Source organism: Crotalus tigris, unplaced genomic scaffold (assembly GCF_016545835.1).
Source record: "Crotalus tigris isolate CLP2741 ecotype Arizona unplaced genomic scaffold, ASM1654583v1 scf7180000019386.494713, whole genome shotgun sequence".
NCBI classification, from domain to species: Eukaryota; Metazoa; Chordata; class Lepidosauria; order Squamata; family Viperidae; genus Crotalus; species Crotalus tigris.
The window spans coordinates 102,505-115,967 of NW_024097511.1; the positions used below are offsets into that span (position 1 = coordinate 102,505).

Genomic DNA, 13,463 nt, shown 5'->3' on the forward strand with positions numbered 1-13,463 from the left:
TTTAAATCTTAACTTTAAAATGTTACCTTAAAAATAAAAAAAATCTTTAGTGAAAATTACAGAATGATGGCAGTTTCAGATTACATATTAAATAGTGAACTGCAATAGCATTGCTCAAATGAAAATATTACAACCACTCTCAAGTTGTCCATATAGGAACAAACTAAAAGAGTGAGGGAACACTTAAGCTGTGCCATAATTGGAAGTATGTGAAAAATGAAGTGTCAGTTCAGTCAATAAAGGGCAAAGGTCAAGGGGAACTGCCACCCAAACTCTGTGCAAAATGTGCTCATTAAGACATCCAATCAGAGAGCTCTTTCCCATCTATCCCATTAGTCATCAGATATCTGACTGCTTCAGATGCCTGGGTCTGTGCTGTTATTACTTTTCTTCTTCATGTAAAAAGGCAAGCTGATGTATAAATCGTTGCTCAGTCATCTGGAACATAACGTGTGCCCCCCCTCTTCCCATTTCATCCAGCTCTGTCTGCGAGCTTCGCAACCTCCAAACAACTGCATTGAAATTCTCTTCAATAATAAATGGAATTGCCTTTTGCCAGTAGGTTGTCTGAACTCTTTTACAAAAGCCAAGAAAACACTGCCAGTACTGATACTTTTCCTCTAAGAAGAAACATTCATTTTTTTTTGCTTTAAAGAACAATTTTGCATATCAAGGTCTGAATCAGGGACAGTAGTAGCCCAATTGGGGGAAAATGGGCATTAGACATAGAAAGCCTAGGCATTGGAATATTTATTAAATTTATTTGCTGCCCATCTTGTTTCAAAGCGACTCTGAGTGTTTTACAACATTATATAAATATATAGAATATAAATAAATAGGAAATAATTTCAATGCCTAAATAAGAATTTGATCCATTAAACACAGGGATTTATTTCAGCTATATATTTAAGACATGGCACCGAATTTGCACAGGGAACTTTCAATTGTATTTCAAACCAAGAAGCAAAACAAACAAGTTGAAACTCCTTGAAAACTTCCAAGTAGGTGAAAGAAGCAAGAAGAAATAGTATTCTTACTCATTCATTCAATTTTCCCTTACATAAGGACAGACCTAAAACAGCAACTAAACTAAATCAGGAATTCCCCTCTGTCTGTGTCAGTTTCTTTGAATTGAACTCCATAAAGTAATTTGAGTGACATGTGTTGTAACTACGCCTCAAAAGCAATACTGCTCAAGTGAAGACAGATTTCCTAATGCTCAACATGTAAAGAATTGCAACCTAAAGTAGAGTGCTCACAATAGTTTTCGCTATTGGTCCATGCGTGTTGTCTTTGAGGAATTATGTGAGGAAGTCTCTGGGCTGTTTTGGCCTTGAAACCTTTGTGGAGCTTTTACCTTGGATTTAAGCCTTGATGCCATCACAGATTATGTTCTTTTAATTAACATAGCTTGTAAGTTCATTCCTGAATACAAAACAAGGTCATCCAAAGATCTGAAAGGATAGGAGAAGATTTAAAGAGATTCTTCTCTTCCAAAGCCAATTCCTACCCTTTTTTTAAACACCTGTTGGGCAAAAATGTAAAAGGGCCTTTGAGGGGAAATTTTAAATCCAAAGATGGACGTTTATGTAGCCATATATCTCCTCTTTTCCTTCCATCTGCATCTCCATGCCATACCTCAGTTCATTCCATGCCATACCTCATTCCCTTCTGGATCCAAACCATATTTCTAAAATTACACATTATCTCTTCCATCATCATCATCATCATCATCTTCTTCTTCTTCTTCTTCATCATCATCATCATCATCTCCAGCTTATTAAATGTTAAGATTACAAAATGCCAAACATTTTTTTTCTAAAACCAACCAGTATAATTTATGCATGAAAGAAAATCTTTCTTTCTTCATAGTGACTGGGCAAACAATGGAGCACTGCTCCACCATACAGTACAAAAAAAGACAGAAAGAATAATGCAGATTACTCTGCAATCACTCTGTCAGCTCTTTTACAGCAAAGTCCCCTTCCATAAAGTTTGCTTCCTACATGGCACCCATCATCACAATTAAGCTTGCCCAACTGTGTGAGATGGTTTTTAAAAATAATATTTTCATTTTTTTAAATACTAGAGAATATTCAGTTGCTTTGGAAAGCTAGACTTCTTTAACAAGGATTCTGCAGTTTCCAACTCTAATTCTGCAGCTCATTACACCTTGCTCTTTGTAGCATGCACCTTGTCACTGAATACCTTACTGAGATACCAGAAGTAGCCAAGAAAATAAAGAAGTGAGCATTCACAGTATTATCCAATGTACAATATAATTAGAAGTATCACCAGAACAGAAGGATGAGCAAATACCACACAAATAACCAAAAAGTCATTCTGAGCACAGCAAAACTTTTGACAATTATCTTCCCTCAGCCCAACCTACATCAGAGAATTGTTGCTACAGAGGTATTTTTCTATATTTCTCTTTGCACTCCAAGCCAAATGGCAGAATATAAATGCAAAAATAATAAAGGGGCAGGGGAAAGCATTTAGAGTAAGTAAGTGAATTAATGAATGAATATAAAAATCCAAAGCTTCCATTGATAGGAACCACAAAAGTTCTTTTCCTCTTTTCCCCATGAAAGACACTGGAGCATACACACCTATTATATTGACTGCTAATAGTGATAAATAGAATAAGGCTGCAGTCAGGAAAGTTATTCAAGGAAGAAAGTTTCACAAATGAAACACATTTACCTGCACAAATGCAATCAGTATTTTTAAAAGATATTTAAAAGAAAATCAATTCAGTTTAATTCTAAGGGTTCTTTTTACTGATACTCCAATGATCCATATTTATCTTCTTTATCAAATTAGATTCAAGAAACTTCAACTGTTAATGGCATGCCTATTCAGTTGAATAGGATGGTAGGAAGGGAAGCACTAATAAGAAAAACTAAAATAATAAAAAAAAAGTTGCTGGAGCTGCAGTATGCATTAGGGCATCTGCATGAAACCAATTCAAGCAAGTGGGTGTCATACAAGTGTGCAAATGTGCAGAAAGAGTTACACATGGGGTTTTTTTTGTATTTTAGTTTGAAAGGCCTTGCTAAAAGCAGTATTATTCATACATTAAATCATTTAAGCATTTTTTAGCATCAAAGGTGAGCATGGAGACTTTATACTGTACCCTTAAAGAAGAGTTCACTTCCTAAAGATAAATTATGCAACAAGAAATTTAATGTTACAATTGGGATCAACATGGAAAATGTGCCAATTTTGCAACAATACATATATGAAGAAATACTTGAAAGAAAAAAAGGCCCCTTAAATTTATGTTGCATATCATTTTCCAGTAAAGTCAGAGATCAGGGGGTTACCCGTTTCTGCAGTCAACTCTTCAACAATTTGCCCATTCTGGGGCCCAGTAATTAATAGGCTTCAGTTGTGATTAAGTCAGCAACTTTTTTAAAAAAACAAATAAAAAAACGAATACTTAAAATTTCATATAAAGATATATGGCCTGAAAAGATATAGTCTTGCAATTTGGATAAAAAATAGAACATTATCTCAGTTTAAAAACTATTTTTATTGAACATTAAACTTTGCTATTGCAGTAAATCTTTCCAATTTTTTTAAACAGCTAAATCTTTGGTAGTCCAACAATGAATGAAACAAGAACATAAAACTATATTTTAAAATTTCGTACCTTTTTCAGTAACAGAAGAAGGTTCTTTTTAAACTCAAGCACATAATTATCATGAAATCAATTGCAGTTGGACTTTGCATAAATAAAAAAATGTACTTTTTGGTTTGAGCAGTGTTTTTTTTTTTTAAATAACTAACTACGCATAGGACATACTACATCAAATACTTATAACAAGCAAAAAACCATCTCTTTCTCCTTCAATAAACCATTAGTTTGGCTTTGGAACAAAGTAATTGGCATTTTTGTAAAATGGGCAGAACATGGGTAGAACCAAGAACCATGTAATTTTAAGATTTCTCCATTTAGATTTTTTAGATTAAAAAATTCCACTCTTTCTTTTCTCTCTACTGGATCCTTTCTGTCAATTACAAAGATATAGATACAAAAATGGTAGATTCCTTTCCAGTCTGAACTGAGATCTGAAGGGAACAACCATAGGGAAAATACAGCTTGAAATTTTTCCTCCCTAATCAAAGTAAAACATTGATTGAGGTGGAGAGACATAGGAGAAAGCAAAAGGTAGGTGTAGAAGGATGAGCCTAAATAGAAAAGGAAAGCAGATTCCATTTTGCAAGTCTGAATTATTATACCATTGTGATGGACTATGTTTTACAATTTAAAAGAAAACAATGCTGGGAATGTAATATACTTGTACATTATCTGCATCTTGTACATGGCCCTCTTGTAATTTACTATCCATATAACTGAAAAGAAAACCTGTGTTCCAGAGATATCCAGGAACCAGATACAGAGATTCTTGCACTACCAATCAAAAGACATTCAGAGCTACATATTTCATCTTTATCTCCTTAATAGAGATAGAGCAAGGCTGGTGGCCCCTTCCCTTAAAAAATATTTGCACAATAAAACCCCCATCTCGAAACAACACTGGTGGTGAAGGTCAGGTTCAACAGACTATCAAGGACAGGCATTTATCCCTATGAATTCAAGCAACACTTATTATATGTTTCCATATCAGATTCAAATTCCATTACAAAAATTATTTCTAAAACAGTGAAGCTATTGTGCTAGAGGCTGGAACCCTCAAAACACCAAGATTCAGAATAAAGTTCCTACCTTGTTCACTGCTGTTGTCCCCACTGTGTGATGTGTGCCCCCCACTTGACGGCCCTGGCGTTCCTCCTGACCGTGTTGATGCTGTGTCATCATGGTCTCTATTCCAAGAAGGCTGCTAGATGGAAATTAAACAGGTTATTAAAGAACAAGTGATAATCTTCCACAGCACAGAAAAAAACAATATACAACCTGGATAAGTTTCTGAAGATGACCAAAATAAAAATTAAAAGCATATTAACATATGTTAAAGTACAACCTAAAAATATTATACTGTATTTTATAGTGTTGCCTATTTTAAAGAGAAATTATCTTAGAGGAAGGAGAAATTTGAACATAATAGTAAACACAGGAAAATGTAAAAATATAATTTGGAATCAGGTTTAGCATACTTAACATTATGTGTCAGATGTCTGCTGCATGGTGTATGGGTAATAAGGCCAAGTTTTAGAATAAAAAGTAAATCAGAGCAACAATGTCTTCATATGGATTGCATATATATTCAGTTCCATGTAGAACATTTTTGTAGTACTGAACAGAAAACAGATGTTCGTTATTGTCATTGAGCACATTAAAAATGACATTCAGATAGGAAAAAAAATAGCTGTAGAATAAATTCTTAAGGAAAATAATCATGGCAACAATCCTCCAATCTTCCTTTATCTTTAGAATTTATTTTAGTTAGCTTTTAGTACTAAGCTGTTAAAAATACCAGTAACTCACTGGACATCAGTATTCATAAGTAAGCAATATTGTGATATTGTCTACAGATCATTAGGAGATGGGGAAAATAAATAAACAAGTCAACCACTATATTTCTATCACAACCAGAACTATTTTAATGACATTATGTTAAAATAATTATAATATATACTTTAGACCAGTGGTTCTCATTTTTTTAATGCCGCGACCCCCAACCGGTCGTAAGTCGAGGACTATTCAACCAGTCGTAAGTCGAGGACTACTCAACTGGTGTAGCACCGTTTGCAGAATGGGACTTTTGGCGGGCTCAGCAGGGCAGAGACAACCTGGACAATTCCTATTGGCTTTTGAAAGCCAACAGAATTAGACTCTATTCAAAAGCCAATAGAATAAAAGGGAGTAGCACAGCTAAGGAAAAGGGGAAAAAAATGGCGGACTGCGTTGTTTGGTGACCCCCATGAAATGGCCGTTCGACCCCAAATGGGGTCCTGACCCACAGGTTGAGAACCACTGCTTTAGACCATCAAATTAAACAGAATTTAAATGGTAGAAGCACATATGACAAGGCTGTTCCTTTTTCCTAATTCCATGCACCAAATAGATAATCAAAATCTGCTTTTACACAATGGAAGAACTCAGATTAGAGTGAAACCATTGTCCTGCATTCTTTGCTTATTGAGGTTTGTCAGTGATTTAGTCTGATAGTGAATATGGGTTAACAGAGAGGAAAAGTGTTTGGAGGGAAGGGTAATGAAGAAATTAAATAGAGCTTCATCTACCTTCACTTATGTATCTTATTAACATAAACATAACATTTGCACTCCATTATATATGTCAATGAATGCAAAGCCAAAAGTGAGTGCCTCCCATCATGTCTAATTTGTCCCCAAAGCAAGCATCTTTAAGAAGATATTCACAAACTTGTAATTCAGTCAATAAAATACAGCTTTATTGTATATGTCAAAAGCACTATAAAATTTCTTTCTAACCAATTAAAAATCCTCTTTTCCATTCTTTAAAAACTTGGTAGACATACACAGAGAGAGAGAGACATATGTGTTATGGATAAATTGCATCCTTGCAATTAAAGCCAAGGCCTGGAAAAAAACCCACATTGTATTTAATTCTTATGTCACCCAAACTGTGAAAGCCAAATTTGTTCATTGATCCAGTAATTGAAACACTGATGTGCAAATTCCGAAAAGGAATCCCCCCTCCGACAAACAAAATTGTTTGCAGCACACACCAGCATAAGAATGCTGTGAGAGGAAATCTGAGACACATGCTCAGAATGCAAACAGTTAATGCATAAATTTCCAGTTTGTACAACTGCAGCTTTAAAAGGGGGACTTGTTTATTCAGAGCTCTGCAGAAAGAATGGTACAGCACCCAGGGGACAGACAATGCCAGGCACAAAGCCCCGGTGCCTCAACATGTAAAAGGAGGATGTTTTTCTATGTGCTACAAATCCCACTTGAAAATATAATTAGAAAGAGAAAATGGCAAACTATTGCATTAACTGTAATTGAAGAAAAGGCTAGCAAAGCATGTGGGAGGTTGCAAGAACCCATGGGAGCTCCAGGATGCATCAGATCCTCAGAGTTACATCTCCAGGGTGCACTCATGCTATTTATGTTGCTCCTGACTACTATAGTTGACTAGTGATCTGACTTGTAATTAATAGAAAAGCCACAGATAACAAGGTAAAATATTGAACCACCCACCATAACCTTGGCAGAAGCGTTCATTAATATGATTAGAAGTATGACACTTCAAGGAAAAGGGTGGCTCGGAAATAAAGAATGATATGCCCTGCTATAAGCTGTGGATAGCCTGTCCTCCTTTTTTGTGACAACAGACCTGAAATATTCACTATCTTTTAATGAGCTCCACTGATTTATTCGGTGCCATTTGGTTTACTCCCCCACTTCTCTACTGTGCGGGATGTAGATTAATTCAATGCTTAATTGTTTAGTAAATTCAATTTTCCACATTCTATTCTGCATAGCTTTAGCTGAAGTTCTTAAATCTTCAGCAGTGAGCCCTGAGCCCCATGTTTCTAGATCTGTGCCTACCTTTTTTTCAATCACCATTTTTCTTCCTCCACCACTTAATTCACCATGAAAAGATTTTCCTTGCTGGAAATTCTGATTCATAGCTATGATCTGTGAGGCATTCCGATTCATTGCATTCCCATTGTGTTGGGTCTTAGATGCCAGGCTCTTCTTTTCTCACAGCCACAGCCACATTATACAGCCACTCATGCAAGAAATGTTGGATTCCACCTCAGTTTATCAAAAAAATTTGTGCATCCCTTGTGTTTACATTTCTGTATTCAGAGGCATCACTTAATATTTATGCCTAGTTGCACTCTGACTGAGTTTTTCTTTCTCTGTTTCAGACCTGTTGAAAACTAAAATGCTTCTAAAAGCAATGTTAAAACTGGTGTTGTTTTCAAAAGAATCCTTTAAAAAAAAATCAGTGCTTTTCTACGGATCACTAACCTAAACTAGAAATTATTTCTGAGTCTGATTAAACAGTAAATAGTTAATTTTTAAAAGTTAAGAAAGATAAATCTGTTGAGCGAAAGTGATCTGCCTATAAAGAATACATCCAAACTAACATGGCTCGGAAGTATCCATTTTCTTGTGCTTGGGCAACAGCAGTAAAATATTATAAATTATTGCATTTTTTGCAACACTGTTGCAAATATATGCTTTTTTGAATGAAGGTCATATTATAAGATTACCTTCTCATTCGTTAACCTACATTAGCATATCTTTGGAAAGGAAAATAAGCAAGAAATACTTTCACATAGGTTGTATTCTACCAGCTTTTGGGAAACTATATAGTCTGTGTTTACTATATTCTATCCTTCTGCAGAATGGAAGAACCAGGTTTTATTTATATTACATTTGAAAATAAATACTGGAAGTTTCAGTTTAATAGCTTGTGGTTTGTGGAAATATATTATTTATTTTAAAAAAAGCACATATGTTACATAAATCATTCTAACAAAACTGCCCTCAAAATAAGTCAAAACACAGACATTTTGCTATTCATGGTTAATATTCTATATTCTCTCAACAGCATAAAGTTGAGGATATATTTTCACAGGATCTGTCCACATTTCTAATACACCAACTTCCAAATGAAAACAAAGAATGAATAAAGATTGCTAGCTCATCAGTCTGATTAACACTGATTAACCTAAGGAATCTCTGAGATCAGTTTTCCAATTTGTACAATATTTTCCCATATTTCTTCATAGATACAAATAGCATATCCTTGTATTAAGGTAGATACAGACATGCCTTGTATTTATTTTAAAACGGGGGGGGGAGCTAGGGAAATACAACTTACTCTGCAATAATTCCAATATAAAAGGTTAGTATCACCATACACCAGTCATACAGAGCAGCACTCATATGACTGGTCCCTTAAAGCCCATAAGAACTTTTAAAAGAACACATTCCAGTCTCAGACTCTGCAATGCCCCATTACCATATTTCTTTACCATGATAATGGCTTGATATGTTCTTAATATCACATCTGACCATTAGGATGGTTCCCAATACAATAACATCAACATACCCTACTGTTTACAACTCTGGCATAAAATCTTTTTACCTATCTGTCTACAGTGGCTTTGAACATTTTAAGAACTTTTTAATCTGTGGAACAGCTAACACAGGGGTGTCAAACTTGCAATGTCACGTGACATGTCGCGACGTATCACAACTTTTTTGCCATTGCCGGCAATGCGGTGGGCGCAGTTTTGCTATGATGCATCCAGCCCGTGGGCCGGCAGTTTGACACCCCTGAGCTAACAGATTGTCGTATACTGCTGGTACCTCATCTCTTGTCTTTTTTTTTTAACCTTGAGTATCAGAAATGAGAGCAGCCAATCTTAAAATCACATATTCTATCAAAAGTAGTATAGACAGTATTTAAATTGTACAGAAATTCATCACAGGTCTCACGCTCAGTATAACAGACACTGCATATAACCTTAGGTTCCATTTACAGAATACTTGACAGATTTGTCTTGATTTAATTCCCTCAACCAAATTAATAGTTCTTAAATTCAGCACTGAGCTATGAATTCATTGCAACAATGGACTGAGATCTATGTAGAAGATACTGTATGCATGCAGCTATCTAACCTGTAACATGTAACTATGTCAGGCACAGCAACAAATCTTGATTCTCCAGATATTTAACCTTATATTCAGGAACTTGCTTACAGCAGAAACTCACAGATACGACACTGCTAGATAGGTTCCTTTTTTGCAAACAAGATAGAATTCATACATATAGGGAAGAACTTCTTACTGCGAAACACAGAAATAGAGCCATACATAAGGTTTAAATTCTACACTTTTCCCCAAGCTTGAGATTGGAAGTTACTTGGTCAATGTTTATATAACTCTTCTACTTACATGTAACCCTAACGGCTGTTTCCTGCCATTTCAACTTCAGCCCCTTAAATGCCAACTCTATTTTGCTGCTGTTTAGTCAATATTTAAATTTTGTATTGAAACAACTTTTTCTGCAATTTTTGTTTGCTTAAAAACTGATGATCATGATGATGATCAGCTCTGATGGCTCTTTCTAGCATTAAAAGTGTTTATATATATTAACTTGCATAAATAGGACAGCCTATCTCAATACTGAAGGAAATAGTGTAGAGGTTTAAAAGTTGGCTCGATTAGATTATCTATACAACTTATTGACAGGCAGGATTCAAATTAGAGAATTTCTGAATGGTAGAGGAGATCTTCAGCTACAATTCTACCCTCATAGAGATAATTCTTTGAACAACATCTATGGTTTCAAAAATGAATCAACTATTCTCTACTGTAACATAATGTTTAAATTGCTATATTTATACAGGTTAAGAATTTTTCTCTTTTTACAGTAGGCAGTAAGGATATTTAAAAAAATATTACTTTAAAAACTCATTGTGCTGAATTATAGGTAAGAATAAGGTACTGTTTATTAAAATTTGGAGATCCTACAACTTATACAATAATATGTATAGGAACAGGAGCAAAATCTAATATTACTTGAATCAGATTTATCAAAATTTAAGGGGGGATTCAACTTCTTGACAAATACAGAAAAATTAGATACAGCTAGCTCATATTATAGATTAATAGTATAAATCTTCTCATCTTTAATTCTAGCATTTAAGCTGCAAAACTAGCAAATTGCCAATATGCTTCCTACGTCAGCAGGAATCATAGTTGCCTTTCATGCAGTAGACACAAAAATATTGTCATTTGAAGGATACATATGCAGAAAAATTGTCACTAGGCAAACCAACATGGAATACAAGTAACAAACTAAACTGAATGATATTCCCAAAATGAGATCCATCTCAAAGGCATATCTATCCATTTCAAAGGCATATCTACAAACAAGCAGTAGAACATTGCCTCCCACACACAGGTTTATACACTCATTGTATACAGTTCAACAGGTAAAATTATTTTTTTAATGACAAACTCTGAGTGGCAATTTCTTGCTAACTTGTATTTGGACTCTCAGCTTATATCAAAAGTGCTGTGGTAAGAGGGTTTTTTCTTTTTCTTCTTCCCTTCCCTCTTTCTTCTTTGGTACTTCAGTAAATTATTGAAGGAACAGAATTCTCAGTCTTTTTTAAAGATGTACATGGACTTGGGCTGTTGACCATTCGTAACAATTCCACATACAGAAGCTCCAGTGTCTACCTGTCTTCCAAGATACCACAGTGGGATACATTCTTATATTTAAGATTATAACTTCTATTTTGTAAATTACTCAAGGGGTTTGGCTACTGCACAGTACATCAGTGAAATAAATAAATTGACAGTAATGCAGTAATTCTACATAATTACCACAAGTAGATCCAACATTGTTTATTCTGTGCTGCAGACAGAACAGTCACTATGTACCAGCCACTAGCTGGGCATCTTAGTTTTCACTGATTCTTCAAATACAATATGAGAGAGGAAGTTCAGTTATGAAATTGTGACAATCAAAGTGGTTGCTGAAAAGAGAATGTTTAAACTGATTGGATGAAAATATTTCACAGAAGGGGTGTTGGTCTTCCCTGAACGCCTTTTCTCAGTACGGAGATGGAGAATCCACCAATGGGTTTTCTCTGTCTGCCTGCTCTTGAGACCAAGTAGCCAAAGCTTGACACGCCCCCTCTTACCAGAGGATCCATTCTTAACGAGGGCGAAGTGGCTGAAGGTTGACGAGGTGTTGGCTCTCAGTTCCCTAATAATGGCCTGCTGACCTTAGGATGGGTGTGGATTCTCCATCTCCGTACTGAGAAAAGGCGTTCAGGTAAGACCAACGCCCCTTATCCAGTACAGGAGATGGAGAATCCACCAATGGGACATACCAAAGCCTCACTGTCCCGATGGGTGGGAGACAGATAAGGCCGGAAGATTGATCTCTGAGACCACTTGCTGAAGGACCCTCCTACCAAAGGAGGCGTCCGCTGAAGCAAAACGGTCGATCTTGTAGTGGCGTACAAACAGGGAAGGGGAGGACCATGTTGCGGCCCTGCAAATCTCCTCGATGGACGTCTGGGTAGCCCATGCCGCCGAGGTTGCAGTGCTTCGAGTGGAATGGGCAGTGAGATGACTTGGAGGCGGCAGAGACGATACCTGGTACGCTTCCGCGATACAGTTTCGGATCCATCTTCCAATGGTGCCGGCGGAAACTTTCTGCCCCAAGGTTTCTGGTCAGAAGGACACAAAAAGGGCCTCTGACTTGCGGAAAGGCTCCGTGCATTTTATGTAATGCCGCAATGCTCTGCAGACGTCCAACGTATGCCACTGCCGCTCCCAGTCATGTGTTGGGTTTGGACAGAGGTTTGGGAGAATTACTTCTTGCGTCCTGTGAAAAAGAGAATTCACCTTCGGGATGAAGGAGGGATCTAGCCTAAGGACCACCCTATCACTGTGAAAAATTCATAGGTCATTCCTGACCGACAGTGCGGCCAGCTCCGAAATTCGTCTGGCCGATGTGATGGCAATCAGGAACGCCACCTTTAGTGACAGGTGTCGTAAGGAAACGGTTGCCAATGGTTCAAAGGGTGACCGTATGAGAGCGTGAAGTACTCGCGGCAATTCCCAAGATGGGTATCTGTGAACCACGGGGGGTCTGGTGTTATAGGCGCCCTTGATAAAGGCACGAATCCTGGGATGGTGAGCTAAGGGGACCGAGTCCAAGCAGGTGAGGAGGGTGGACAGAGCCGCAACTTGTCTGAGAATGGTCGCAGGGGCAAGACCTCTGTCCAGTCCCTCCAAAAGATAATCTACTATCTGAGGAATGGAAAGTTTGTACGTGTCAAACTGTCACTTCCTGCACCAAAGGCAAAAAATTTTCCAAGTGGAATCATAAATACAATTGGTCGCTGGATGGCGTGCCGCTTGAATCATGGTAATGGCGCGAGGGGAGAATAGTTCCTGCGTCATTATGCGACATTCAAATGCCAGACGGTCAACTGTAACCATTGGATGACGGATGGTTCCCTGGTGTAGGGACACTTGGCAAGGGGGAATGTTCCACGGGGGTGACTGAGACAGATTCATCAGGTTGGTGAACCACGGTCTCTGTGGCCAGTATGGTGCCACGAAAATCACTTCTGCCCGCTCGTGTATCAGCTTGCGGATAACCGCCAGTATGAGTGGAAGTGGGGGAAAGGCGTAAAGTAGGCCTTGAGGCCACTGAATTCTTAAGGTGTCTGTCCCCTCCGCCCGTGGATTGAAATAGCGGGAGTAAAATCTGGGGAGCTGGGCATTGTCCGACGATGCGAACAGGTCGAGGATCGGTTGCCCGAACCTGTGGAAGGTGTCTAAGAACAGGTCCTGATGTAGCCCCCACTCCGAAGGGTTCACTGTGGCATGGCTCAGGAAGTCCGCTTGTTGGTTGTTGACCCCCGATATGTGTTCCGCCCTTAGTGACTCCAGGCTGGACTCTACCCAGCTGAACAGGAGTCGTGCCTCTGTTATGAGGGCTTTGGACCTGG

The 13,463-nt window shown here is 37.5% G+C and overlaps 1 protein-coding gene across 3 annotated transcripts in view; it reads right to left on the reverse strand.

Annotated features, from left to right (window-relative positions):
• The window catches only part of LOC120316518 (homeobox protein Meis1), a 142,026-nt gene that overhangs the window by 94,362 nt on the left and 34,201 nt on the right, over positions 1-13,463 (reverse strand). For 2 of the 3 annotated variants that reach the window (XM_039362218.1, XM_039362220.1), the window contains exon 7: positions 4,736-4,850. In XM_039362218.1, the coding sequence (XP_039218152.1) occupies positions 4,736-4,850 (115 nt within the window). The remainder of the gene's footprint in view (positions 1-4,735; positions 4,851-13,463) is intronic. The other variant, XM_039362219.1, reaches the window with a different exon arrangement.